Source organism: Pelodiscus sinensis, chromosome 15, assembly GCF_049634645.1.
Source record: "Pelodiscus sinensis isolate JC-2024 chromosome 15, ASM4963464v1, whole genome shotgun sequence".
In the NCBI taxonomy this organism is placed as follows: Eukaryota; Metazoa; Chordata; order Testudines; family Trionychidae; genus Pelodiscus; species Pelodiscus sinensis.
In genome coordinates, this window is record NC_134725.1 from 5,080,140 (window position 1) to 5,107,479 (window position 27,340).

General features: G+C 66.1%; 1 protein-coding gene across 8 annotated transcripts in view; it reads right to left on the reverse strand.

Annotated features, from left to right (window-relative positions):
* OSBP2 (oxysterol binding protein 2) overlaps window positions 1-27,340 on the reverse strand; it is an 86,993-nt gene that overhangs the window by 31,781 nt on the left and 27,872 nt on the right. For 5 of the 8 annotated variants that reach the window (XM_075897886.1, XM_075897884.1, XM_075897883.1 and 2 more), the window contains exon 2: window positions 24,458-24,666. In XM_075897886.1, coding sequence (XP_075754001.1) covers window positions 24,458-24,666 — 209 coding nt within the window. Of the gene's footprint in view, window positions 1-7,901; window positions 7,978-11,984; window positions 12,160-24,457; window positions 24,667-27,340 lie in introns of those variants that run through there. The other 3 variants (XM_075897890.1, XM_075897888.1, XM_075897889.1) reach the window with 3 other exon arrangements.

The following is a 27,340-nucleotide window of genomic DNA, read 5'->3' on the forward strand; positions in this document are numbered from 1 at the left end:
GGATCAGCGACGTGGCGACGAAACCCACCGCAAGGGGAGCAGCCGATCTCCCCCGCCCCCCCGTTCCCTGTGGGTCCCTGACAGCCAGCAGCCCAGCCAGGTGAGGGGCGGAGGGGGCTGGAAGAACCCGGGAAGACGCATGCTGAGTTTGCCGCAACCTGACAGCATGGGAGCTGCTGAACGGTCTGGCCAGCTGAGAAAGGAAGCACGGGCCGGCCAGGGAGCTGAGTACGTCCTCCGGCTGCCAGCCCCATGTTCCTGAGACCTGCGCTTCAATCTCCTCTTCTCGGCGAGTGCAGAGCCTCTACAGGGAAACTGAGGCAGCGGCCGCGTTCGGCGGGACCTTGTTACTTATCCGTTCGTGTCCTCTAGCCACCTCAGCCTCAACGGAGCAAGGGCAAACCGGCCTCGCTCAGCGGTCAGCCCCCGAGCAGCTCGGCTGCGTCATCCGCTGACCTTGCCGCAAGCCGCTTACAGCAGCAGATCCGGCGCCAGAGGCAGCCGGGTGCACTGAGAGGGGGCTGGCCAGCTCCGGTCAGACGCCAGACTCGCCGTTCGTCCCTGTTCTCGGGTCAAGGAGCCAGGGCCGGTGTAAGCACAGAACCGGGGGCCCGGGTCGGGGCTGAGGGACTGGCCGCCGCTCTGGCAGGAGGGCAGCGGTGCCGTGGGAAATCCGATGTCGGGCATGACCCAATTCTGCTCTGACTCCCCCCGGCCAGCCTCTGGCGCGGAGCGGAGAGACGAGGCCGCCCGGGAGAGCGGGCGCAGCTTCCCCGCTTTGATCTGGTCTCTAACGAGCTCTGGCCAGAAAACGCCAAGAGAAACCCAGCCGGAGCTGCGCTCTGCAGCCTCGTCTGGGGAAGGACAAAGGACGATCTGACAGCAGGAGAGAGGAGTCCTCATTAGCCGCCCGCGCGGGCCTAGGAGCAGGAGGAAAACGCCAATTAGAGGAGGCAGCTTCGGCCTGCATTCCCGGGAGAGCTGCGCACACGGGCACCCAGCGGCCGTCACGCCGGAGGGCTAACGAGAACGCTGGACGTGGGCAGGCGGCACCGAGGGCTAGCGCTGGCAGAGATCGCAGCCCCACGAGGCAAGGCGGCGAGCGGCAAGACCCCCGAACGCGAGGCCGAGCCTGCTGGCCGAAGAGCCGGGCGCCCGCCCCGAGCAGGCTGCGCCAGCCTGGGGAACGCCAAGGGTCCGAGCGTGGAGGCCACAGCCCAGCCTGGAACCAGAACTTGCCCGCCCCCGTCCGTGGCCTTTTCCAGCACAGACATGCGCCCGCCACAGCGCGGCTGCGCCACGGACCCAGAGAGCCGCCCGCTATCGGGAGGGGCTGCCGGCACAGCGAGAGGAAGGCCTGAGGCATGGCTCATACAAAGCGGAGGGGCAGATGGCGCCCGAGTGTCCCCGCGCTTGCGGAACGCGCCCAGGCCGGGGGCAGTACCCGATCCCCGCAGCAGGAGCCAGCGTGGGCCCCCCAGGCACCGGGATGCAAACCAAACAGGCCGACGGGCTTGAGCACGCCGTCCAGGGCAGCGGGGGATCTCGGCACGTCCGAGGGTGGAACGCGTCTGCGTCCGTGCACGGATCCGTCCTGGGTGCCGCGGAGAGGCCGCTGCAGCGAACACGCCGGGGACAGTGGTCTGGCAGAGCCCGCAGGATTCGAGGACAACGAACCCGGCCTGGCGCCTTCGGCCTTGCCGGGCTCCATGCTGCTGGGGGCTCCCTCGGGGCGGCAGTGTGACCGGCGGGGGGAGGCACACGCACGCAGCCGGACAGTTCTCACCCTCGGACAGGACCTCGCCCCAGTGGGCTCTGGCACCGCTGCCCCCAGCTCAAGGACCCTCGCCCCTCTCCGGGCACAGGGTCCGGCTCTGCCCACTAGGCCGTCTTGCTGCCAGGGCTAGACAGCTCCAGCAGCACTGCCCTGGCCATATTCCCTGGCACGGTCCATGCGTGGCTCATCGGTAGCGGCTGTTTCAAGTGCACAGGGAGAAGACAAAGCGGCGGCCACGCGAGGGACCCTGGCTCGGCTTTCTAAACGCGGGTCAGCAAGAGAGACGAGCGGCACACGCGGCTGGATTCGCAGGCACGCCGGGAGCCGGCCTCCTCGGCTGCCAGAGAAGACGGCAAAACCCGGGTTGGTCATTGCAGAGCACAGTCGTCCAGGGCAGGAGGCTGTTGGCCAAGCCCACGGAGAGCTCTCAGAGCGGCCCGCTAGCCCCTCTGCCATGCAGCGTGGAGCGCTCTCCCAGCGTTCGGCATTTTCCCTAGTCCGACCGGCCCGCCTAGCCAGGACACTTACACTCCGCCTCTCGCTCTCCGGGCGCTCGGCTCGGAAGCGCCCACAGTTACATAAGCAGCTCCGAGCCTGGAACACTGCGCCCTTCCTGCCCAGCGGCCGCACCAGTATATGTTTTAGCAGACTGGGCAGCAGTCCGGCTCAGTCCTGACGTGTGAGGGGTGTGGTCCTACACCCGTCTCAGCTCTGCATTTAAAGCGTGTTAGAAGCCAAGCGGGCAGGCAGCCTGGTTCAGTTCTGGCTTGTGCCGGGTCTAGGAGCTCAGGCTACTCGATTATTCAATTAACCGCTATTTAACATCCCGAGTCCAAATATCCGTTCTCTAAGGAACAACACGGTGTTTTCCTCTCCAGCTGAAGTTACAAGCAGAGCACGAAGGGCAACGCAGCTGCATTCAAACAGAAAACGACGAGGAAGCGCCGGGCTTACAAACCCGCTCAGCCTTCTTCTCGGCTGTCGGCGCGGCTGGGTGCGCAGGTTTGGTTACATTTGCAGGAGACGAGGCTCTCTGCTTTTTGTTCACTGTGTCACCCGAAAGGGAGAACAGGCGTCCGCATGGCAAGATCCTTCCTCCCTTCGTGCGTCAGCCGCCATCCCGGCCGACGTGCGCGGTGTTGCTGATGGGTTTTGCCTGAGAGCGGTTCAAACTGATGCACATTCGTTCTCCTCATTTGAGTCACAGGCCACCAGCACAGGGCTGGTTTTCAGCGGTTCGGCTTCCGTAGCTTCTGCGTCAGGTTTCCGAAAGCAGGCTCCATGCCTCGTCCCTCTCCGATTCCACGGGGCGCTTCAGATCCTCAAAGCTTGGCCAAGGGCTGTAGCTCGTGTTAGAAACCTCACCCTGGTCCCTTCTTGGTGTGCGGCGCAATGTGCTAGGAAACGGTTCCTAAAAAGAGCGAGGGCTGGGCCGACATCCAAGGCTGCTGAACACAAATACAGGTAGAATGCAGGGAACACGGGGCAGGAGACACAGCTCTCCGCCAAGGAGTTCAGACCCAAGTTGCATCGACATTCGGCTTTTAAAGAGCATCCTCAGCGTGCACACACGTCCTCCGGAACGGTGGCGAACGACTGTTTAGCATCTCCGGCGGTAAGTCCCCTGTAGCGCCGGCTACACAGACACCGCCCTCGCTTTCTGGTGGCGCTGTACGTAAGCAGCAGGCTCAACAAACGTGTTTGTTTTAGAGACTGGCCGAACAACAAGCAGGCCTGAGCGGACTTGTAGGCGCTCAAGTTGTACAGTGGTTACGGAACAGCACTCAGAACCACCACCACACACACGGGTGTAAGTTACACTGGCACGGTGAAGAGATGCACTTCACTGCTGGGGGGAGGTGAACTGGAAAACGTTAGTTCGTGTGTATCGTTTTTGCAGGGCTCATCTCTCTAATACAAATATTTTGCGGTAATATTCCGCAGGGCTAATCTGTGTAATAAAAATAATTACCCCAGGGTTTGTCTATGCTCTGGAGAAGACCAACCCTCTGGCGTTCGATTTCGCAGGTAGAGTCGTGGGCTGAGGGCAGCCCCGCCTGCGTTGGGCCTCCCTCTGGGAGGAGTCCGGGAAGCCGACAGCGGCCGTGTAGACGCTGCGGGGGGCTCGGCTTAAGGAAAGCCGAATCCGGCTCCGCGTTTTGCAAACCTTCATCCGACCCGCCTGGCCTAGCGTAGGCCGGGCCCCAAGCGATCTGTTCCCGTTCCCTGTCACATCACAGAGGAGCCGGGCGGGAGCACAGCTGGGTCGCCTATGAACAGTGGGAAGCCCATCCCAACAGCCCTTTGCGCATTGGCTTGGCTCCTGTCCTTCCTTCCACCCCTGCTAGGAAGCCGGGCGGTGCCTCAGTTTCCCTAAAGCACAGCCGGCGGCGGAGCTCTGGGAGCCGGCACGGGCCTGCTCTGGAGGCAAGGGGGGACGCGAAGCTCAGGTGGGTACCAGAGAAGCTCAGGTTGAACCCGAGGGCTCTTCCTTGAACTCCATTTTAGAGTTGGTTTCGCAACCCGACTGCCGAGCACCTTGGCTCGGATTTCCATCGGCAGCCACGGAGCACGAGGCGGTTGCTATGGGAACAGCCATCCTCACCGTAAGCCAGGAGGGCTATTTTTAGAGCCGTGACGCTCGTTAATCCCCCGTGGAATCGGGATCGGCAGCTACCGGCCGTAAGCCTCTCTGGGCTGCTTTCCCTGGCCACTGCGTGGCCTGGCCCTCGCTCCCCCTGCTGCCGCACGCCCGGCGCCCGGCCCTCCGTCCCCCGGGCCTCTCCGGACCGTGGCCACGCTGCGGTGGTCCCGCCGTGCCCGGGGCGTTCCAATTCGCAGGGGAGGGAGGGGCTCTGTGGTCAGCGCAGCGCAGCGCACACTGGAACACAGTCTCAACTAGACACACAGCGCTGGGGTCTCCCTGCGGCTGGCTCTGAAAACCCCCCAACGCGTGGTCACCGGCCAGACCGCGAGCGGGCTCTCAGCAGGGGAGAGGGAAGAGCCGGCACGAATCCGGGGCGCAGGCACGTCGGGGGGAGTGTGCGCGGCTGCTCACCCTACCCACGCACAGCGCTGCGTTGGGCGCGCCCTGGAATAGGTGCAGGGAGGGAGGTGGCGTCTGACGCAGGCCGGGCCGGTTTCGTTTGGAGCGAGGCAGCCGAGGGGACAGGGCCGAGGCCCGTAAACCCGGAGCAGCGAGAAGGCAGCGAACACGGACACGTTCCCGAACCCGTCGCGTGACACACGGCACCCGGTGACACGGATAAGCCACAGGTCACCAAGCCCCCAGGAGCAGCCTCCCCGCCACACGGACACAGGCCTCGGGAAAGCGCAGGTCGCCAGCTGGGGCCCCAGGCGCTGGCCTGTCACAAGCCAGGCCCAGGCCCCAAGGGACGGCTCGTTCGATCGCTGCCTGCTGGGTCTGGTCCCTCTCCCTCGGAAGCTCCTGCCAGTGGTGGAGACGTTCTATGGACCGGAGGGTCGTATGGACCCTGGCCCTGTCCTGCCCAGACATCTCGCTATTACGTTAATAAACGTGCGGCACAGAACGCCCCAGAGAAAGCTCTCACGACAGCCACAAGACAGACCCTGCGGAGGGCTGGGTCACGGAGACCCCCTTGCGACAGCCCCCAGCGAGCCAATCACACCACCGAGCCCACCCGCCCGCTGGCTGGGAAGCTCTGCCCTCCCCCGGCCAAGACTGACGCTGGACCGGCTCAGCTCTGGGGGGCTCAGCTATCCGGCCTCGCCAGCCCCCAGGAGCACGGCCCAAAGAAATCCCTTGGCGGGGATCCGAGTTTCAGCCAGTGCAAGCTGACAGCTGTCGCCAGTGGAAGAGATGCCCGGCCGCTGTTCTCCTCCCCACGCGGGTGGCAGCTCTCTACGCCGGGCGGGACGTGAGCGCCCTGAGCGGGGCGGACCTCTGGGGACCACAGACAGAGCCATGCACGTTCCTGAGCCAAAACCAAAGCACCACCAGCCCCTCAGAGACACCGCTCGCCCCGCCTGGCCCCGCAGCGCGCGCCAGCCCTCTCCCAACAGCTCTTTTCCCCGGGGACCCCGGCCAGCTATGGGTCCCCTCTGTTTGCGCCGCTCCCCTGTCCCAGACGGGTCCCACTCATCGCCGCGGGCGCCCGGCCATCGCACTCCCTAAGTGTGGCTCGTGGCCGAGGCTCAGCGGGGGCCCGTGCGCGACCCTTGGAGAGGCGTGCCCACAGCCGAATGCACCCGCCGGGCAGAGCGCCCGCGGAGACTCGCCACGGCGCGCCCACAGCGCTTGCAAGCCCCGCAGATTCACATTCATAGCCAGCTTCTCTGGCAGCGCCCTGGCACGTCAGACACGGGCCAGGAGTCGGTGCCAACGGCACACAGGGGCCCTCCCATCCCGGGCGCTGCCCTGCCCCCTGCTCCCGATGGTTTCCTGGAACGGCAGCCCCACTTCCCGCCCGGACCAGCCGCACACACGGCGCTGGCAGCGCCCCGCTCTCTGCACCTCTGCCACGTCAGAGACCCGCTAACCCCCCTGCCCGTCGTGGGAACGCGGCCACGCCCCATCCGCCGCCCCAGCCGGCTCTGCAGCGAGCTCTCCAAACCAGACCGGGGGCGGGGGCTTGCAGGGCCACAGGGCCCCCCGTTTCCGTCTCCCATTGTGCACAGAGGTTTCCAAGAGCTCCAGCTTTGAGACCTCGGCGCTTTGGGGGCAGCTGTGACCTCGCCTGCCCCCAAGTGGCCTCCAGAGGGTGGAAACGGGACCCCCCCCCGCTGTCTGCTGCCGGCACGCACACTGGCCGCACACTCGCCTGGACTTCCAGGGCCAGCGAGCCCGGGCCAGGCTGCCACCCGCCTCCTTGCACCCCGTCCCCTGCGTCCCTGCATCGCTCACCAGGGGCTGTTCTCAGCCCTCCCCGGGCTCTTCTCCGGAAAGCGACTCGGCTGTACCGGTGTGCAGCAGCCGCGGGCGAGACGAGAGCCCTCGGCCCAACGCCGACCACGAGAGCTTCCCACGGCTCTCACCAAACCAGGTGGCCGGGCATCAAAACGGCAAATGAATTGTCACGTCGATCAACGCAAAGTGACGTGCACTGGAGCAACGAAGCCCAGCGAGCCGTACGTGACGGGGACTAAATTAGCCACCGCTACTCCGGAGAGAGATCTGGGCGTCGCTGTCGCTGGCTCTCTGCACACTTCCCCGCAGCGGGCCGCGGCAGTCAAAGCCAGCAGCGTGTTAGGCATCACGAAAGAAGACGGCGAATATCTCATTGCCACGGTATAGATCCGTGGGGCGCCCACGTCCGGAATACGGCTACAGGCGTGGGGCGCCTTGTCTCCAGAAAGGGTACTGTGGCGTTGGAAAAGGGTCAGAGAAAGGCCTGCTCAGCAGCCGGGAATCTCTCTCGTGGTCCGAGCTCTCCTGCCGCTGCCTGCGCCACGGCCCCAGGAACACGCCGGGCGCGAGCCAGGCGGCTGAAATCAAGATGCGCCAAGCCACGCTACGAACGGCTGCCCGTGAGCCACCGCCGGCCCGGTGAGCTGCCATTTCCCCTCGGGCGGGCCAGGCCCGTCCCCGGGGACCCGAGAGCCCGTTCCCACCGCGCTTCCTGGGCCGCGAGGTGGACAAAGCCGGATCTAGGGACGTGGTGGGGAAGCCCTCGCCGTACCGGGTAACCGGTGAGCCAGAGCCGCAAAGACTCTGCCCCCTCCGCTCCCACGCCCCGCACCGGAGACCCACGGATCTCCCCACGACCCCGCCTCCACTGGCTGGGGCCCGAGCCCCTCCCGTTTGGCAGGAAGGAACAGGGGGTGTGGCACTTACAGGCACCGCCCCCCCACTCCCATTGGCCACACTTCCTGGCCAACGGGAGCAGCAGGGCCGGGGGGGGGGGGGGGAGACACACACAGGCGGAGCCGGCCGGCATGCAGGGGCTATGGGGGCTGCAGGCAAAGGGGGCCCCGAAAACCCCTTTCCTCGTCTGGCCCTGGCTGGTCACTGTCCCCAGCCCGCTCGGCTCAGGGGCCGCACCCTGGCCTGCCGCCGCGGGGCTGCCCGGCGCTAGCCCCGCCTGCCCTGGCCCCGCCTGCCCTGGGCCGCGCCGCGCGGGGAGAGAAAGGAAAAGGCCGTTACTCGGGCGCTGCCGGAGACAGCAGTACATCCGGGCCAGCCGCCTGCGCACGCCGGTCGCCATGGCGACGCCGGCCGGGGTTCCACGCGCACGGGGGTGTCGGGGGGCGCTCGCCCCGCTGCGGGGGAGCCGGGCGCCGGGGCGGGGAGCAGCCAGGCAGGGCCCCGCTGGGGGCGGGGTACGTAGGGGCTGCTACACCTGGGTGCCGCGCAGAAGACAACAGGGAACTGAGGGGGCCAGCAGGAGGCGCTGTGGGCGAAGAGCTGCCTCTCGAGGGGGCCAGCAGGACGGGGCCTAACCCCCCCGCCCTGCCCTCCACCCTCCCGCTCCCCGGCTGGGGCCCTCAGCTTCGCCGCCCGGCCCCGCCCTGGCGCCCCTCCGCTTTCCGCGGGCGTAAGTGGGGTCAGACTCGGACCCGAACGCTGGGGCTAGGGCCCCGCCCAGTGGCCCACGTGCACCCCCAGGCCCAGGGAGCCAGGACCCAGCTGCGGCTCTGTGCCATGCTGGCGGGGTGGCATGGCCGGCCCTCGCTCACGCCCCAGGGGAAACGGGGGGTGCCGTGTCCTGCCGCCTGACGCTAGGGAGAAGAGCCCGAAAGCGCCTGTCTACGGGTGTGCACCGACGTGGCCGCTCCGCCTGGGCCTTGACCAGCCCGCTCCATGAAGCCACTTAGCGTCCCTCCGGCCCCTTCGCCGGCTGCGTACCTAGAGCCGCTTCCAGGCTGCTCCAGCACACGGCAGGACTGGGCTGGGGCAGTCGGGGCCCCAGGATCCGCTCCTCGGGCCCCCGCCCGCCACACCGAGGTGGAGGGCAGAACTGAGTCTCTCTGCCGCTGGGACAGAGCCAGGCCGACGCATCGGCCAAGAGACTCCGGCGCCCATGTCACCTCGTCGCCGTGGCCCGTCCAGCACTCGGCGCGCACAGCAAGCGGTCCCCAGGCTCGGAGGGGGGCAGCGGGGCGTGGCCATGCGGGCAGCTGTTATCGGAGGGGTGTGAAAGCCATGGGACTGGGCGGCACAGAAGGGACGGCCGCCCCAAGCGGTGGGAATGGCAGGGACCTATTGGGATTGCTCCCCCCGTACCCGTTTCTCCTCTGCGCCGGGGGCTCGGCTCACTTGCCGGTTTTACACGAAGGCAGCGCCCGACTTCAGCAACATGACACAGGGCAAAACCAGCCCAGTCCTCAGCGGTGCAGCATCCGAAACGCCAATCGGCACGGCTTATGGAAGCCAGACCCGGCCCCCCCGACTCAAATCCCATTTTGAGGGCTTACACACGCGGCCGAGAAAGGGTAACCGTGGATGTAACAGACAGGCGCCGGCGGCATGCGACCTACAGCCGCGTACGGCTCGGATCCGACAGCTTAGCGCCGTACGAAGCAATTTCGCCCCATGAAATGGATCCCGAGCGATTGCCAATTGTCACCCAACGGGGCTGAGCAGACATCCGCCCTGGATGGCGGACAAGCAGCTCCCCGGGGCGGTTTAGCTCAGAGGGGGAACGCCACGCTGGAATACCAAACGGGCGTGGGAAGGCGGGGTTCCCTCTGGCTACAGAGACGCTGCCCCGTCCTGGCGGCCGAGGCGAGAGAGCGAACCGGCTCAGAGACGGGCCAGCAAGACCCTTGGCAGTCTGGAAGGATGCTAAGGGACAGAAAACGTGTCCTGCCCCGAGAGACGTAAGCAGCCGATCCACAAGACAGCCACGCGGCGTCCGATTCTACGCGGGGAGGACGCGGTGGAGAAAGGCCTCGCGGGAGAGCCGGCGCCTGGCGGCACGCAGATCAAAACAAGGAAACCTTTTCCACCCCCGGGAAGGAAATCAACAACCGGCAGGACGCCCCAGGGGACACGGTGCCTTCGCCATGTGCTAGGCCACGTACAACCGTGCCCGCGATGGACTGCTAGGAAAATGCCCGGCCTGCATCACACTGGATGAGCGGGCCCCTCACAGCTCAGCGGCGCCACGGGACGGACTGGCTACGGCAGGCTCCGGCCACGCCTTGGGTCACCGGGGCCACGTGACGGGCTCCACCGCGCCCCCCTTGTTCCGATGAGCGGAATCGCAGACACCCGCTGCGGGTCGGCAGACTGGCTAGGGCAGGCTCCGGCCATGCCTCGGGTCACCGGGGCCACGCGACGGGCTCCACCGCGCCCCCCTTGTTCCGACAGCCACGCAACTAATGCAGAGCCACGCAACTAGTGCACAGCCACGCAACCACGCAACTACTGCACAGCCACGCAACTAGTGCACAGCCACACAACCACGCAACCAGTGCACAGCCACATATACCACTAGTGCAGCCACACAACCACGCAACTAGTGCACAGCCACGCAACCACGCAACTACTGCACAGCCACGCAACTAGTGCACAGCCACACAACCATGCAACCAGTGCACAGCCACATATACCACTAGTGCAGCCACACAACCACGCAACTAGTGCACAGCCACGCAACCACGCAACCACCGCACAGCCACGCAACTAATGCAGAGCCACGCAACCACGCAACCACCGCACAGCCACGCAACTAATGCAGAGCTACGCAACCACGCAACTAGTGCACAGCCACGCAACCACGCAACCAGTGCGCAGCCACATATACCACTAGTGCGCAGCCACGCAACTAGTGCGCAGCCACGCAACTAGTGCGCAGCCACGCAACCAGTGCGCAGCCACACAACCACGCAAGCAGTGCGCAGCCACATATATCACTAGTGCAGCCACAAAACTATGCAACTAGTGCGCAGCCACAAAACTAGTGCACAGCCACACAACCACCGCACAGCCACACCACTAGTGCACAGCCACACAACTACACAAGTAGCACGCAGCCACACAACAGAAAATGACACAACCAGGACAACAGGAAGCCAAGAATGAGGCAACGTGCCCTTTGAAACCCTCCGTCCCCCCCAGTGGCTCACAGGAACAGCCCGGCACGCAGACAGCCTGATTCCTGCATCCACGCAGCGACCCGTCTCTAGCGCCGCCTCCTCCGCACGTAACCCCGGCGGGGGGGGGGGGGGGGGAGAATGCGGCTGTGGCTGGGGTGTGCCTCCCAGCATCACCGCACTGCCAATGGGAACGGATCAAACCCACCCTCTGCGCCAGATGCACATTCCGAGAACTTGCCACAATTCTTGTTGGGGGTTGCAACACAAGTAACCCCCCCCACACACACGCGCACGCCCCAGAACCGGGGAGGGAGGGGAGGGCTACTAGATCGTGTGTGCTGGGGCCAGAAACGAGACGTTCAGAGTATGGCAGGGGGATTCCTGGAAGCAGGTTTGGGGTTCGGGGGTGGCGGGGCAGGTGCATGAGCGGAGCGGGTTCGGGGCCAGCGGGGCAGGTGCAGGAGCAGTCTGGAGGTAGGAGGGCTGGGCAGAGAGGGAGCCCCGAGCCTCGGGGGCCAGATCCGGCCCTGGGGCTGTAGACCCCCCACCTCTGCCCTGAGCCCCAGGCCCGAAGGCGTCCGTATTACACAGGTCCCCGACAGCCTGGCGCGGCGCTGCTGTGGGCACGGGAGTGTCCGGGCCAGGCAGGGCGCAGGGAAACCGAACCGGCAACAGGCCGTGCTTGGGGGTTCCCAGCGCCCCCCGGGTCTGCCTGCACCGTGGTTCCTGGGGCCTGATCCCCAAGCCGCTGCGGAGTGTGACACGGGGGTCAGCCCCACTCGCTCTGCCAGCGCTCGCGGGACCCTCGCTGCAGGCGCGCTCCGGGCCAAACACCCGAAACACCACGTTCCCGCTGCCTGCCTTTGCAGTGCAATGAAAAGCGACTTTTACGGGAGGGGGATCCCCTCTCTGGCAGCTGCTCCTCCCCCCCGGCTTGCTAAGGGGACACTCCCCACGGTGCCCAAGAGCACCCAGCGGCGGGTAGCCCCGGCAACTCCCAGGCCCCCAGTGAAAGCGCCAGACGCTGGGGAAAGCCGGAGGAGATGAGCGCAGGCTGCACCCCCGGTGCCGAGGACACGCAGGGCCCCATGCAACACGCACGTGTGTCTGCCGCTCGCGGCGAGCCGAGCCGAGCCGGGCCGGGCCGGGAACCCCCGCAGCGGAGCCCGCCGGGGAGGCCACTAACCCTTGTGAAACTTATTGAGGCAGCCGGAGTTGCAGAAGGAGCGCACGGCCCCCGGCTCCCAGCAGCCCCTCCCCTTCATCCTCGCGGACGCCGGCTCTACGTGGCGCTCGGCCAGCCCCAGGACGGAGAACGCCCGCCCGCCTGCAGCCGGCAGCCCCCGGCCCCCCGGCCCCCCCGCCCCATGCTGCTCCCGGGCAGCTCGGCCACCATGCTCCCAGAATGCACCCGGCTCGCTCCAGCGCCCGGCAGCGCTTAACTCCGCGTGTGCCGGGGCCGGCGGGGGCTGCACGGGAGGGCGCTCCGGGAGGACGTGGCGATCCGGAACCGGCTTGGCCCTCGACGCCGGTTACCCCCAGGGCCTCGCCGAGCGCGAAGGGCTTTCCCGGGGCAGCCCCCGACGTCTCACCCCCGCTGTACGGGGCTTTGGATTTCCCCAGCCGGCTGCTCTGCCTCCGGGGCGGGCGGGGGAGCGGGCGGCGGTGGGGGGGAATGCCGCATACATCACAGGCAGCCTGCGGCAAGCCGGCCAGCGGGGGGAGCAGGGGCCGGAGCAGCTCAGATCCCGGCAGCCAGCACGACGGGGGGGGGGGACGACTTAGAGCAAGCAAGAGCCTGATCCCCCCACAGCGCCCCCACTTCAGAGGGCGGCCAACGACCCACGCTGCTGCCGCGCCCCTGTTCTCGGCACCCAGCGCTTTGCTGCAGGACCCGGGTCTGCCCCCTTCCTCCGGCTCCACGGGCACCTCCCCCTCCGGCAGGGCCTCTGGGCCGGGCCCCCCTCCCCGGCACGCTCGCGAACGGCCACACTCCTTCCCCCGTCTCCCCCGATCTTAGGGGCTCCAAGCCCCCTGCAGGGCACCTCTCCCTCGGCCCAGGAGCCAGGCCGACGCCACCCCAGCCCTACACACTGGCCCCCCAGTGGCACGGGTGGGGACTCCCCACGGTGCCCCGAGAGCCTCCGCTGCGGGCCCGAGGCCCAGCCGACTTGGGCCACTTCCCGGGTGCCGGAGAGGGGCCGGTGCGGTGCTGCGGCTCTGCTCGTGCGCACTTCCCAGCGAGCTCGGAGCACGGGGCGACCTCCACAGCAGAGCTACGAGCCTGCCCGCCCAGCCGGGAGGGGCGGAGAGGGCGCAGGGCGGGCAGCACCCGACACCCCCAGGCCAACGTCCGGTCACCGGGCCCAGGCCCGCAGGAGCCTCGGCACGACCGGCATCCCGCCAGGCAGCGCACACGCGCCTTGCCGGCACCGCGGTGCCATTTCTCCGGAGAGCCAGCGGGGCGGGGCAGAGACAGCGGCCTGGCGCGGCGTGAACAACGAGCGAGGGCTGGCGGCACGGACCCGAACCGGACAGGCGCCCGAGGGGATGTGTTCTCCCTCCACCCCACCCCAGCAGCCCCCTTCGAGCGCTTCCTGCCCCCCGCCCCGTGCGCGGGCTCCCACTGGGAACGGCCAACAGCGTCATTCCACGGCTCCTGGACGCAGGTAGCCGAGTCCCCCGCGTGCCCCATTCCCAGCCCAGGCGGCGTGGGCCGGGGGCGACGGCCGTGGTCCCGGGAGAGTCCCAAGCTGGTTTTATGTGGCAACGCTCCAGGACGTGGCCCCCCCAGCTCATCGCGGCTGCTCGTTCGTGAAGGGACCCAAGCGGGGACGCCAGGCGCTGGGGGAAGAGTGACGTTAGCCAGGCTGGCCCGACCGGACCCCGCAAACCCCCGGGAAGGCAGACACCGGGTTCCAACGCTCGGACGTGCCTAACGGAGCAGCACCAAGCCCCTCGCGAAAGGTTTCTTTCCGCCGGGTCCTCTGCTCGCGACTCGCCGAGCCGCCAAACCGAATCCAGCAGCGGGCGTGCGCCGCACAAAGCGACAGCTCGCCGACAGGCGCCGGGCGAAGCCGCTCGCGCACCGCCAGCCGCTCCGAAAAGGGACCCGGCCCGGCACGCGGTACCTGGACGCGGACGGAGGTTACGGCTTTCACAGCTCTGCTGCTAGGGGGCCCGGGCCCGCGTCTCCTCTCCCCGGCGCATCCCCTCGCACCTGAAACCCGCACGGCGTCCCCAGCCGCCCAGGGACCCCGGAGGCCTCGGGGGCGTTTCATCAACTTGCTATCGGAAACGCAAATCGCCGCGGCCTGGAGCAAGCCAGCTGCCGGGTCGTCCAGGCGTCTCCGGGCTCCCGGCCGCGTGCCCTCCTCCCCCGTCGCCTGCCCGCCGACTAAGCCCTCCCCAGCTCTTTGTCTTGGCAGCAGGCAGCAATCCCCCTCCGGGGCGGGCTCGTCTTGCGCTGACCTTGCCAGGTGACGGCCAGCTCGCTCGGGAGCCGCAGGCAGAGGTGGCCCAGGAGGTTTAGGCACATCTCCCCCATGGCTGGCGGGCGGGGATGCAAGACCAGCTGGCAGCCAGCGTCTCGGGGAAAGGGAGGGGAGCTACGGGAGGCAGTGCCGGGCCCCGAGGGAGTCCTGGTCCCAGGCCCCTGCCCGCATCGCCCCGAGCAAGGGGAGACAGCGTCCGGCAGGAAACCCCCCTTCTCCAGGGCCCGCGGAGGCTGCCCCTCCCCTCCCTGGCTGGCTAGCGGCCAGCAGCCCCCTCTCGGCCCCTCTCCCGGGGGGCTGAGATCTGGGGGGGGGCCGCAGTGCGAGGCGGTTTCTTCACTCACCCTCGGCAGCGGCAGGGACACGGCACCGCCTCCCCCGGCCACGCGGCTCCCGCTTCCGTGCCTGCCTGCCGCGCGCGGGGGGCGGCCGCTCAGCTCAGCACCAGGGACAGCTGCCAGCCGGCCGCCTAGAGCCACAGCCGGGAGATTTCCACCGGCAGCCCCTCCCCTGCCCGGCCCGACTCCGAGAGGGAGGGCGGCCGGGGGAACACGCGGCCAGGCAGACAATACCGGATAGCTCCCACGTCTCCTGGGGGCCGCCCCAGCAAACGGGCCACGCTCGGCGCAGGAGACTCTACGGCACAAGGGCGGATCGGCCTGTGCCCTAGCGAGCCCAAGAGCTGCCCCTCTCCCGCAAAACTGCCCTTCCCACAGCTGCCTCCAGGTAGCAACGAGCGGGCCGCGGGGCAGCCGGAAAGGCCTCACCCTTCGGCCCAATGCGCGCCCCGAACTCCAGCAGGCGCGACGGCCCAGAGGAGCGAAGCAAAGGGCAGGAGAGGGGTGAAAACCGAGGCGCGGGGGTTCCCGGCCTGAAATCCACTCCCCGTGCGGGCGGGCGGGACGGACGCAGCAATCCAGCGACAGGAGAACACGTCCCGCTGGGCCGCGGCACCCGCCTCCCCTCCAGGTTAAACGCAAGCCCGGCGAGCCGCAGCGCGGGAAGGCCCCGGGCCTGGCGAAGACGGGGCCACGGCTCGGAACAAAACCTTCTCTCGCAAGACTCTGTGCCCCTCGACTCCTGCGGAATACGGGCTCTGCACTCGGCCCCGTGTACACGTGTGACGGCGCGTCGGGGTTGCCCCGATCCTGCACCCCCCGGCAGCCAGAACAGACTCGCCAGCAGTCGAATAGGGAGGGGTTCATTGCTTCTCCAGGGTACAGCCCAGCACAGGATTCGGGGCCGGGGTGTTTCCAACCCCTTGGGTTAGGGGCCCATCACCCCTGACCCTGAGCCCCAGCAACCTCAGTCTGTCTCCATGTTTCCAGCCCCTTCCTGTGTCCCCTCCTGTGTCCCCTCTCTTCCTGTGTCCCCTCCTGTGTCCCCTCTCTTCCCTTAACCAGTAGAACCAGTTTAGCCACTGTCCTGAGGCCCCTCTTACTGGGCCGTGCTTACAGACACCGCCAGTGCGGGTCCCCACCGCCCACGCACAGCAACCAGCAAGGGACTGACACTGCACCACAACACGGCAAAACCTCTCCCGCAAAAACCAGCAGAAGAAATGCAAACGCGAGCGCGAGTCGCACGTCAGCTTCCGGAAAAAGCAGCAGCGTAGCCGTAGCCTCCACGGGAAGAGAGCGACAGGCGCCACGTAGCCAAACACTAGAAGATCTACCCGAGACGTGCGCTCGCACGGTTACAGAGCAGGCCTGCGCCCACAGCTCAGGGTGCCGAACGCTTTTCACTGTAAGACTCCGGTTTTCAGCGGGGCCGATTTTGACTGTGTGTTGATTCGTTCTTTTAGTCAAACGTTTCACGTTAAACCGGTGGTTCCCAAACTTTCCAGCATCACGCCCCCTTTTGGATTTTGAGAAACCCTCACGCCCCACCCCCCAAATAGCAGAAAAACTTTTTGAACAAAAAGGGAACTGACGGGGGACAAAAAACAAAAATAGCAGCACGACTTTTTTTTTGGGGGGGGGGGGAATTGATGGGAAGGCTGGGTTGCCTCGCGCCCCCCTGGAATTTCTTCAGGCCCCCCAGTTTGGGAACCCATGCGTTAAACGGTTCGGACGTTCCAAGAGCCAAGAAGGGCAGGGCTGAGACAGAGCAGTGCCCGATCACACAATTAAAGACGCGCACAAACGCTGGGGCTCCCCTGAGAACGCGCGGCTCAGGTGAACGGGGGCGTTTCTGAACGTTTCGGCGCTCGACTTTGCAACCGTACCGTTCCGGGAGGTGGTTCTGCAAAGGTCGGGCTGGGTGGGTAACTGGGAGCTATTCCACGTGCGAAGGGCCAAAACGCAAGAGGAGGCGAGTCGGCGTCGTAACAGCCAAACGCTGGAGATTCAAGGCCACTGGAGCATTGAGAAGTGCCGGGTGGAGCCCAGAACCACCAGCGCGTGTAGCTTGAAATGAGGGGACGGTGCCTGACCAGGGAGGTCCTGGAGCAGCGTCCCAGCGGGACCAGGGGGCTCCGGACCGAGCTGGATAGGGCTAGGGGGGGCGGAGCGATGGGGCTGCCCACAGCAGCCGGACGGGCAGGGCTCTGGCTGGCTGGCGGGTCTTGCCCACACACTCAGGGTCTCAGCGATCGCCATGGCAGGAGGTAACTTCCTCCTGGATGGGATGGGCAGGGCTCTGGGGCATTTTCCCCACTGGAGAGCAGGGGGCTCCCTGCAACACCAGCCATGACAGAGGCTGCCAGCCGGAGGTGCGGTGCCTGTCGCGGGCGAGGTGCCGGCCACCCTCTGGGGGACCCCAGAGCGTAACGGCCCTGTCTGGCTTTGGGTGCCTCCTGCCAGGAGCCCCCAAGTGCAGGCAGCCCAGAGCGCCCGGCCTGCCAGAGGGGCCTCTGCCTCCCATCTCTGGGGAGGGGCCAAGCTCGGCCCAGCACCCACGCTGGAGGAGCCAGAAAGCCAGAGGCGAGCCGGCGGCGTGCGGCTCCTCAGCCGAAGGGAGCCAATGCAACACGCCTGCAGCCGGACTAGGGCGGCTCTTGAACACGTGACAGGTCTTCAGAGCCCCGGGCCCCTTTCTAATCTCGGCTCCGAAATACGAGGGATTTCCCCCGCCAGCCTCCCGAGACCGTCTGTGCCGCCTGCTCCCTCCCAGAGCCAGGGGACGGATGGCGCCCGGAAAACGCCCGGCCCAGGAAGGTGCCCGCTCTCGCCACCCCGGTCCCCGCCTCTGCCTTCCGGCTGCAGAGCCCAGAGGCAGCCTTGGAGAAGCTCGGGACGTGCGTAGCCCTGCTGGGAGGGGCAGATCTGGTGCACGCCGTGTTCGCACAATTCCACACCGGAAAGAGCCACGCCAGGGCTGCCACGTCCCGCACGCAAAAGCCGGGAGAGGCCGGAATCGCTGCGCATGCCGCTTTCATGGGCCCACCGGGACCTTAAGGTACGGCCGTGCGCCCTCGGAGCCCCGCCCGCGGTGTTCATCCCTGCGCCCATCGCGAGGCGGGATCCGGAGGGGAGCGAAGGTGAATCGACGGGACGCCCTCGCTAGCCGGAGATCTGAGCGCAGAACATCGACACCCGGCCAGATACCAGTGCTGCTGCTGTGCGACTTCATTAATAAATGAGCAAGGCTGCCAAGCGAAGGAGAATTGCCATCCTGACGAGCCGTGCAATGAATCGCACAGTTACACAAGAACAGGCCCCCGTTTATCGACGTGCACGAAGAAATAGTGAGTCTCGCTTTCACCGTTCCGATTTTTGAAATAAAAATCATCTGTAGCCAGCACCGGGCACTTCGTATTCCAAGGTTCAGCCCAATTAATGTTGGGAGTTAATTGCAACTAATCAACAACCTTGTACAACGAATGCCAGGCCACGCGGGTTTCTGGGACCCGACAAACTAACCCCCTTTTCTGTACGGGATTCCAAGGGTGGCTGACAGAGGTACCATGTTGGTGTCACACAGAGTGCTGTACGATATTTGGCTTGGCACCACACCCAAGAAGATCGCAACGGCACAGAACTCACCAGGAAATAATCAAGACTTCAACGGGGCTAAGGGCACTGTGGGTTCGCACTAGCACAGCTACAAGGAGGAGGAAACACACCAGCCAGACAAGACAGGATGCTTCTCTCGCCACCAACGCTGCCCCGGGACCTGTCCCCGGGGACGCGGCACTGGACAAGGTGTGAACCGCTGTCCGTGGCCACAATGCAGCACCGAGCGAGGCGCGCGACCCTCCGCCGCAAGCCAACAGCGTTATCAGCGCGGACGCTCAATTTCGTTCCACAGACCCAGTCGGCCCCGCGAACAGCCACTTCCCACGCAGGGCGCCGAACCCGCCGTCCCAGGAGCACGGGGGACATGCCAAGCGGCACCGCGAGCAATTAGCCTTTGATAAGGGCTCCGGGAAGGGCCAATTATGTGCTTCAGCTAGAAAAAGCAGTTAGCAATCAAGGTAATGACGCGGGCATGCAAATGAAGCAGGCGAGGCCTGAGAATGCAAACAGCTGGCGCGTCCCCTCTCCGCTCGCTTCTCTCCGGGAATCCAGATCCCAGCGTATCGTTCTCCCCCATTAGTATGTGTAGGGCACATTCCCTCTGGTTTTTCCACCACGTGCGGAATAAATTTTATACGTGCTGATGCATGTGCGGATGTGCACCACCGCTGTCGGCCGGGGGCGCACTGCCAATCAGCTGGGCGGCCTTTGATTCTGTCCTGGGTGGCCGCCCAACTGCTCAGCTTACAGGGAACCTTTCCACCCCTCAAGGTCTTCTCCAGCCCCCCATCTCTCTGACCTCACCGCTGTCTAGTCTGTAGCCGGTCCCTACGCTCAGCCAGCAACCGCCTCCTGTCCCGTCCCATCCCACCCGCGCTCGGCGGCGTTGGGACGGGGAGGTCACCTTGCATTTGGATCCCTTGTGTCTGTCACTTGATGGGCGGATCGTGCCGCAGACCTGCCCCCCAGGGCGTCCCGTTGCTGGGCCGGCCCCTCTGCTCTCCCCCAGCGGCACAACACAGAGCCTGAGGTCCGCTCGGCTCCGGGAAGCCTCGTCACAGGGCTGCACAGAGCCCCGCCGATCACCCCCAGCTACACCCGGCTCGCCCCACTTCTCACTGCAGGCCCGAGCGGCTCTCCCTGACCTCACCTGCACCCCCGTGGGAATTCCCTCATTCCCAGGCCTCTTCCTGTTGCAGACACCCCGTCCGCCGCCCCTCGGCACGCCCCACAGCGCCAGACACTCAGCCGCTTCCAGAGCTCGACGCTCGATGCGCTTCTCTGCAGCAAGAGCCCCAAGAGACAGAAGAGAGCCAGGGATGGACGTGCCATCGGGGAAGCCCCCAGCTCTCCCCGAGCCAGCTGGGCCTGCCCCGTTACAGCGGCTTTGCAAAGCAGCTCCCCAACCGGGAGCAGCGAGGCTGGTGGGCTGACAAACACAATCGCTAGCCGCCTGTGCGTCTGCCAAGTGCCTTCGAGGGGGCTCTGAACAGGGCAACACAGGCCCAGAGCTCTGCCCAGCCAGCGGAACAGCCAAGCGCCCGGGCGGGATTCTTACAAGAGCGCAGCGCTGGCTTGGGGGTTCGGAGCCTCCCCGCCGCCGGCGTTCCTAGCGCACAGCGTGACCGGGCCGGCTAGCGCACTGACCACGCAGCGGGCGCCCGCGGGATCCACGTACGCCGATCGGACCCCGCTTCCTGCCGGCCCCTCGGGGCTCAGCCCGGTCCGTGCGGCTGCCGGGGGTGAACGCAGCGGGCTCGCCTCGCCCGGTCCCGACGGCGGGGCTGCTCCTTCGAGGAAAGACGGGGCCGCGGGTGTGCCGGGCCCGCGAAGGGGAGCGCGCTGCGTCTGAGCTGCACGTTAGCGGAGGCGCCGAATGGCGGGAGAGCCGGCAGAAGCAGCGCTCCCCCGCGACGGAAAGCTAAGAAAACGGGCAAGGAGCGTTTGGCGCCTCTTCCCGTGGTGCTGGACAGGGTCACCGCCCAGCAGGCCTCCATCCTGCCCCGATGTCCATCCCTGGGCCAGGCGCGGCTCCGGCGAACCCCACGGATGCTGCTCCGAGCACCCGCCCATCAGCTGACAACCAGCAGGGAAGGAAGCCGCTGCGGACACAAGCAGGCTCAGGCCGGGCCTCCTGGGAACGAGGGCCGTAGAAAAGTCCTGCCCGCGACCGGCACCTGGACTCCGCTTCCCCGCAGAGCGGCCCCCGCGCCTGTCAGGGCCGGAGCCACCGTGCTGAGTCTACTCCCCTGTAGCCTGCTCCCCCGGGGAGGCTGCTGGCCGCGCCCGGGCAGCGAGGAGGCGGCGAGACAGCCACCGGCGGGACCTCCAGACCACGCGCCCTTCCTCCCGGAAAACGGCCCAGACTGGCGCAGCAGCGCCACCCGCTGGCTACGAGGCTCCCTCCAGCCCACGCAGGAGCCGGCCCTGCCGAAGCAGCCGCTGGCAGAAGGGTCCCCGTCTCCGAGGGGCCCGAGCGGGAAGGAGCCAGGCTGGAAAGGAGGGGGCCTCGCTCGCAGGGCGCTGCCCGAGGGGAGGGGTCCAGTGCACTCCAGCGCCGGAGACGCCGCCCGCCACAGCCCCGGGACCAGGGACGCGGGGCTGCCCGTCACCCCCACGGCGCAGGGGGTGGAAGGAACCGTTTCGCCCGACCCCCCGGCCTGGGCAGGGCTGCGCAGGAAGAGGTCTCCGCCTGAACACACTCGCACAGAGGGGCGCCGTCCTACGCCCACCGCGAGCAAACGCCCCTCCGCAGCCGCTTGCCGGGGGGCACTAGAGGAGCTGGGCCTTGCGGGGTTAAGCTTCCCAACGGCTTTTCCCTCTCGGCCGCCCCAGGGCTGGCCAGCGCTGCTCCCATTTTACAGAGGCACCCACTGAGGCCTGGCGGGAGAAAGGGGTTTGCCCAAGATCACTGCCAGGGCGAACTCCAGGCCCCCCCAACTGGCACACCTCACTGATTCCCTCCGCCCCTCAGGCCGGGGAGGCCGGCAGCGCGTAAGAACCCCCGATCGCCTGCCTGCTTGCTCCAGGCGAGCGCTATTCCCCCGCAGGACCAACGCGCCGCTCGCCACTCCCGTGTCTATTTCGCAGCCGTCTGAACCGCCTCGTCCAGAGGGGAAGGGAAGGAGCCAAGAGGCATTTCCTCCCCGGAGCGCATAGCCATGTGGCAGCGGTGTTGGTGTGTGGGTTAATTAGCATGTCGTTAAACGGGGGCAGGCGGTTTATACGCTGATCAAAGCACTTTACCGTTTTACAGCTGGGGAAACTGAGGCACGAGGTGAGCCCTGCTCACCCAGCAGATCGGTAGAACCCAAACCCTCTTCGTTTCCAGGCCTTGCTCTACCCACTAGGACTTACTGCCTCCTCGAGCAGACCTGCTGCCCGCAGCTTCCAAAGACGGCAGGGCCGGTAGCGCGCCGCAGAGCCGCCCGCCGGCCGGAGCCCAGCTCAACGGGCAAGCCGCCCTCCGCGACGCGCCACGTTCCCAGCACCCGCACCTGGCCACGTGCTCGCGCCGACCCGCCGGAGCCTCCCAGCAAACCTCCCACGCAGAACAGGGCTGCACGGCTGGTGCAGCAGCGCCCCCTGTGGCCCCGCCCCTGCACGCTGACTGGCAGGGGTGAGGGCAGACAGAAGCGAGCCGGGGGAGTTACCAAGGCAAAGGCACTCGCGGGAGGGGCCGTGCCCGGATCCCCTCGGCACGCGGACGTGCGCCGCCCCCCCAGCGATCTCTGCAGGCCCCGGCCACGGAGCAGGGACGGGCCCCACGGTGCCCGAGGGGTGGAGCTGGCTGCTGGCGGGTCCCTTCGTGAAACGCCGTCAGGGCAGCCGGACTGCACCCAGCCTGTCCTGCCGGCGGGGCTCCCTTGGCGGGCTTGGCCCGAGCCTCATGGCAGGGGCAGCCCTGGCTGCACGAAGTTCCCTCCCCGAGCGCTGGAACCTCCAGGGAGCAAGGGGCACAGGCCCCGCCCCTTCCCCAAGCCCCGCCCACTGCATGAGAGAGGGGCCTTACCCTGGCGGACGTGGACAGGAGCAAACTCGGAAGGGAACCGCCAAGCGCGCGGCCCGGCCACCCACCAGAGCCCTTTGCACTGGGGCTTGGAGTGACACCACAGGCACTTTGCAAAGCAGCGCCGGGCTCTCCCCGCCGGATTCCCCCCCCACACACGCTGCAGCGGCTCAGTGGGGCCGACGAGGGGCAGCTCGAGGGATCTGCCCGGCGTGCCGAGATTGCACCCCAGAGGCAGGTCTGTCCGTAGCCAACTGGCCTGGGTAACACCCCCGGGCGAGGCAAACGGCAGCGGCCGGAAGGAGCCACAGCCCTCGAGCCAGGAAACGCTTCCTTCAGGCTGCTGGGGAGGAGTCAGAAGGACATTAGAGCAGCCAGACGGGGTCAGACCCAAGGCCCATCCAGCCCAGTGTCCTGTCTGCCCGCAGCGGCCAATGCCAGGGGCCCCAGAGGGAGTGAACCGAACAGGGAATGATCAAGCCATCTCTCCTGCCATCCATCTCCACCCTCTGACACACAGAGGCTGGGGACACCATTCCTTACCCAGCCTGGCTAACAGCCATTGATGGACTTTACCTCCATGAATTTATCTAGTTCTCTTTTAAACCCTGGTATAGTCCTGGCCTTCACAGCCTCCTCCGGCGAGGAGTTCCACAGATTGACTGTGCGCTGTGTGAAGAACTTTCTTTTATTTGTTTTAAATCTGCTGCCCATTAGTTTCACTTGGAGGCCCCTAGTTCTTATATTATGAAAACAAGTAAATAACTTTTCCTTATTCACTTTCTCCACATCACTCATGATTTTACAGACCTCTATCCTACCCCCCTCAGTCTCCTCTTTTCCAAGCTGAGAAGTCCCCGTCTCTTTAATCTCTCCTCATACAGGACCCGTTCCAAACCCCGAATCATGTTAGTTGCCCTTCTCTGAACCTTTTCTAATGCCAGTAGATCTTTTTGGAGATGAGACCACACCTGTACGCAGTGTTCCAGATGTGGCTGTACCATGGATTCATAGAAGGGCAATAAGATATTCTCCGCCTTATTCTCTCCCCCTTTCTGAATGATTTCTAACATCCTATTAGCTTTTCCGACTGCCCCTGCACACTGCGTGGACGTCTTCAGAGAACGATCCACGATGACTCCAGATCTCTTCCCTGATTAGCTGTAGCTACATTCCCCCCATCAGGAGACTTGCACTAAGCCGTGGCGACGTGGACGCCCGGACCAGGTGCTGGGAATCCCAGACACAGAACTAACTCAGGAAATACCTGCCCCACACGCACACAAAACCGGTTCCCCCAGGTCAATCCAGACGGACCCGAAGAGCGAGGCCTGAACAAACGAACACAGAGGGGCCTTGTGCAAGCACCCACAGGCGCACGCACAACCCCCCCGGCTGCCACGTGGACAAGCGGGAACAATGCACCACTGTGCGGCTGTTGTTTTCCGACAGCTCTCCAGCGGAGCAGGCAACCCCCGTCCCGGGGCACGCGCTTTGCAAGGGCAGCTGCAGCACCTTCGCTCCCTGCCGCACGCTGCAGACCCCGCGCACTGCCGGAGGCCCGAGGGGGGCGCTGTGCAACACCCACAGCTGGAACACGCGGAGCTGCGCTCGGGAGGAGCGGTCCCGCTGCCACACCAAACCGCTCACTCCACTGAGTGCACCATTCTCGTGACCTTGCACGAGAGGGTGAGAACGGCACGCACGGAGGTGTTCACCCCCCGCTGCACTGCCCCACGGCGCACGTCAAGCCTCCCACGGCTACGGCGCTCCCCCAGCAGCCACAGGCACAAGGACCCGGGCAGACGCTGCCTCGGGGCCGTGGGGCCTGTTTCCCTGGTGAAATCAGCCGACCCCGCGCACAGAGAGGGAGCCGTGCCCCCCGTGGCAGAACCGCTCTGGTCTGGGGCCCACGCAACCCTACGCGCTCAGAGGTGGCCCCTTCCACGGCCTCTCTGCGCCCGCCCGGCTTCCAACACGCCAGACCTCGGGGCAGGGCAAAGCTGCCTCTATTGGTCAACCAGGCTGCCACACAAGCGTGTCCTCTTCCCCCGTCCGTCCGTCCGTTGGGCCAAGGGCTTTGTGCAACGCAGCACGTGCTGCAGAGCTCGCAAGGGCCGCGGACAAGCGCTCCCCCCTCCAGCCGGCCAGGCACACCCGCCCGCAGGAGCCCCCCGGCCCGGCGCCTGCGTCCCACCTGACTGGTTGTGCCTCATGCGGATGGCGTTGGCCTTGGCCAACTCCAGGGCAGTGACCCATCGCTGCCTCTCCACTTCCGAGCCGGCCTTCAGGTGGTAGGTCCTGTCCCCGCTGGAGAGCACGATGTTGCAGGAGTCCTCCGTGTGGATGTGCGCCGTGGACAGGTTGATGGTCCCGCGGCAGGTGTGCGCCATTTCCGCCTGGGTCCTGCGCAAGGAGGGAGAAGGGGCGTCAGACCCGCCGGCCCCACGCCAGCCCCACTGCCGAGCCAACCCGTCGACGCGGCCGCCCAGGGAGCCCCGCAGAGAACCCAACAGCGCCGCAAAGCCAGCGAAGCCCCCGGCCCGCTCAGCGTGGGACAGGCCGTCTGACTGCCTCCGACACGCGGCCCCGCTCCGTCATCTGGCACGGAGCTGCTCCCTTTTCCCTGCTGTCCCGGGGATTTTCCTCTTGCTTCCTTCCCCTCCCACATGACTGCTAGCGGCCCCCTTGCTAGCCCGGGCCAAGGGACTAAGAACTCTACTAGCCCCCCGTTTCCGGCTGCTCTCACGTGCAGCTTGCAAGCCGGCGGGGTGGCGGTTCTGCCGGGCCTTTCGGGAAGCTCGGTAGCACTGCCCAAACGCGTCGGACAGCGCGACAACGCCCCAGCGACGCTGCCGCTGACCGCAAGGAGACTAGCGCCTGAGCGAGGGCCGCCGGGCCAGCCCCTCTCCTGGCTGAGTTCGAGTCCCACCGAATCCGCTTCACCCAGAAAGTGCATAGCACAGGACGGAACCCCCACCCAGCCAGGTAGGGTTGCCAGATGGTCTATCAAAGAATACCGAACACCTCCCCCCGCCAAAAACAACACTGGGAAAAAATTCTGTTGAGGGGAAAAAAAGGCAGGGGGGACCAAAATTGTTACACACACACACACACACAAAAAAAAAAAAAAAAAAAAAAGAAGCGCCGTGCCTTTAAACGGCCCCCATGCGCCTCATGCCCCTGCCCCCCAGGAAATGTCCCCGCCAGGCTTCCGTCCGAGGGAAACGGAATAACCCAACATTTCACATGTCTGGTATTTCCTGTTTATTTTTATCGGACGGGGCCCCAATAACGGACAGTCCGGGCGAAAACGGGACACCTGGCAACCCTTTGGGAGCTCCCCCCATTCCGACGGGAACCCGCCGGCTGTCCCCCTTGGTCAGGGAGCGAGGGGAAAGCGCCCCGTTTGCTGCATCCCTCGCTCCGGCTGGGGAGTGCAGGGGGCAGAGGAACCGGGCCCGCCCCACTGGAGGAAGGGGGAGCATCACCGTCTCCCAGCTGCAGTGGCCAGGGAGAGCGCTCGCCCTCTCGTAACACTGATGAGATGGCTTGTCTGTCCAGCCTACGGACCGCCTCTTGCTTCCTGAGCGTCCGGGACGTGCCATTGCTGCATCGCAGCAGCCGGCCACGTGCAGACAGACCAGCCTGGACCGGGCTGGTTTTGCTCTGTGTCTGGGTGGGGGTGGAGTTGGGCCAAGCACAGCAGAGTTGGCTAGTAGATCGTCTTCAAGACAGAGACAGTATGGAGGAAAGGAGAGAACAGGGAGGAACAGGGAAGATGCACGGCGCACACACACAGCTTGCGACGTTCCCCCGCGCTCTGGGCCCAGAAAAACCGCCCCGGCTTCTGGGCGGCAGAGCCCACATCCTAGAACGGTGCCATCTGTCTGCTCCCGTTTTACGCAGCACAACCCCACTTTCCCCGGGGAGCCCCTCTAGCAGTCCCCGCACGCGGAGCATTTAGGTAGGCAGAGGAGAGATTCGGATGCCACCCAGCGGACTAGCAGAGCCCCCACTGCGCCCAACAGCAAGACAAGCCACCCCGTGGCGGGGATTGTAGAAAGGCGCCGGAGAACCCAGCGAGACCCCATGCATGGAAAGACTGCTCCGCGCTGCATTGTGCCCGGGTATCGACGAGCTCCGGCCGGCAGAGCACGGGGAGGCTGCTGGACACAGTGCCCATGACGGAGGACTAGAAGTACAGGCGGGGGGGCTTGCCTGTTGACGCTTTGCTGGCTGGAGCAATGGGCGCAGCAGCACGTCCCCGTGTGACGACAGGCGGTGCGGTTGTTATCTCTCAGACACAAGCGACACGTTGAGAAATGCCCACGCCCCAGGACGTTTCAAAGAGGCGGCGGCGAGAGCTGCAATAAACCGACAACAGTTCAACAGGCGCAGGCCAATGCCGCAAACGTGGCAGAGAGGAGACAGAAGGACGCTCCTTAACACGCGGCCTGCCTCCTCTGGGGACGCAAGGAGCCGACGTGGCAGTCACAAGAGACTGCCCGAACGGCCCCCTGGCCTCCCCTCCCTGCAGAGAGCCGGAGGATCCCAACCAACACCCCTCAAGAGCTCGGACGGCTGCGAACGTCGCTCCCCGGCGCGTAGGGCCCCTGAGGCGGCTTTCCCCGGAGTTCTCCCTCCACAGGCGGTGGATACAGCGATGGCTTGGCATTCGGCACGCACAGCCAGCTGAGAACCGGCCGGGGAAACCGCGTCTTCCTGCCTCAGTTTCTGACTGCATGCGCCAGCGGCGTGGGCAGAGGCGAGCCGGCCGCGGGGGTGGTAAGGGTGCTCGGCATTGCGTGTTCTGAGCATGCGGCTGGTGGACCGCAGATGTGAAACGCGTCACATCCACTAGACATCGTAGAGCGTGTGTCTGAACCAAACACCTCCCGGCGCCGTGCAAGGGCCACCGAAGCCGGCACACGGCTGCCTCGCACCGCGAGGGGGGGCTGTGCCTGGAAGGGGACCGGCTCTCCCAACAGAGGACGCGGACTCGGCAAAGCAGGCCTAACACAAGAGTGGCCTAAGCGGGTTGGCGAAGGCTGCTCATACAAGCCCCGTGGCCCTGGAC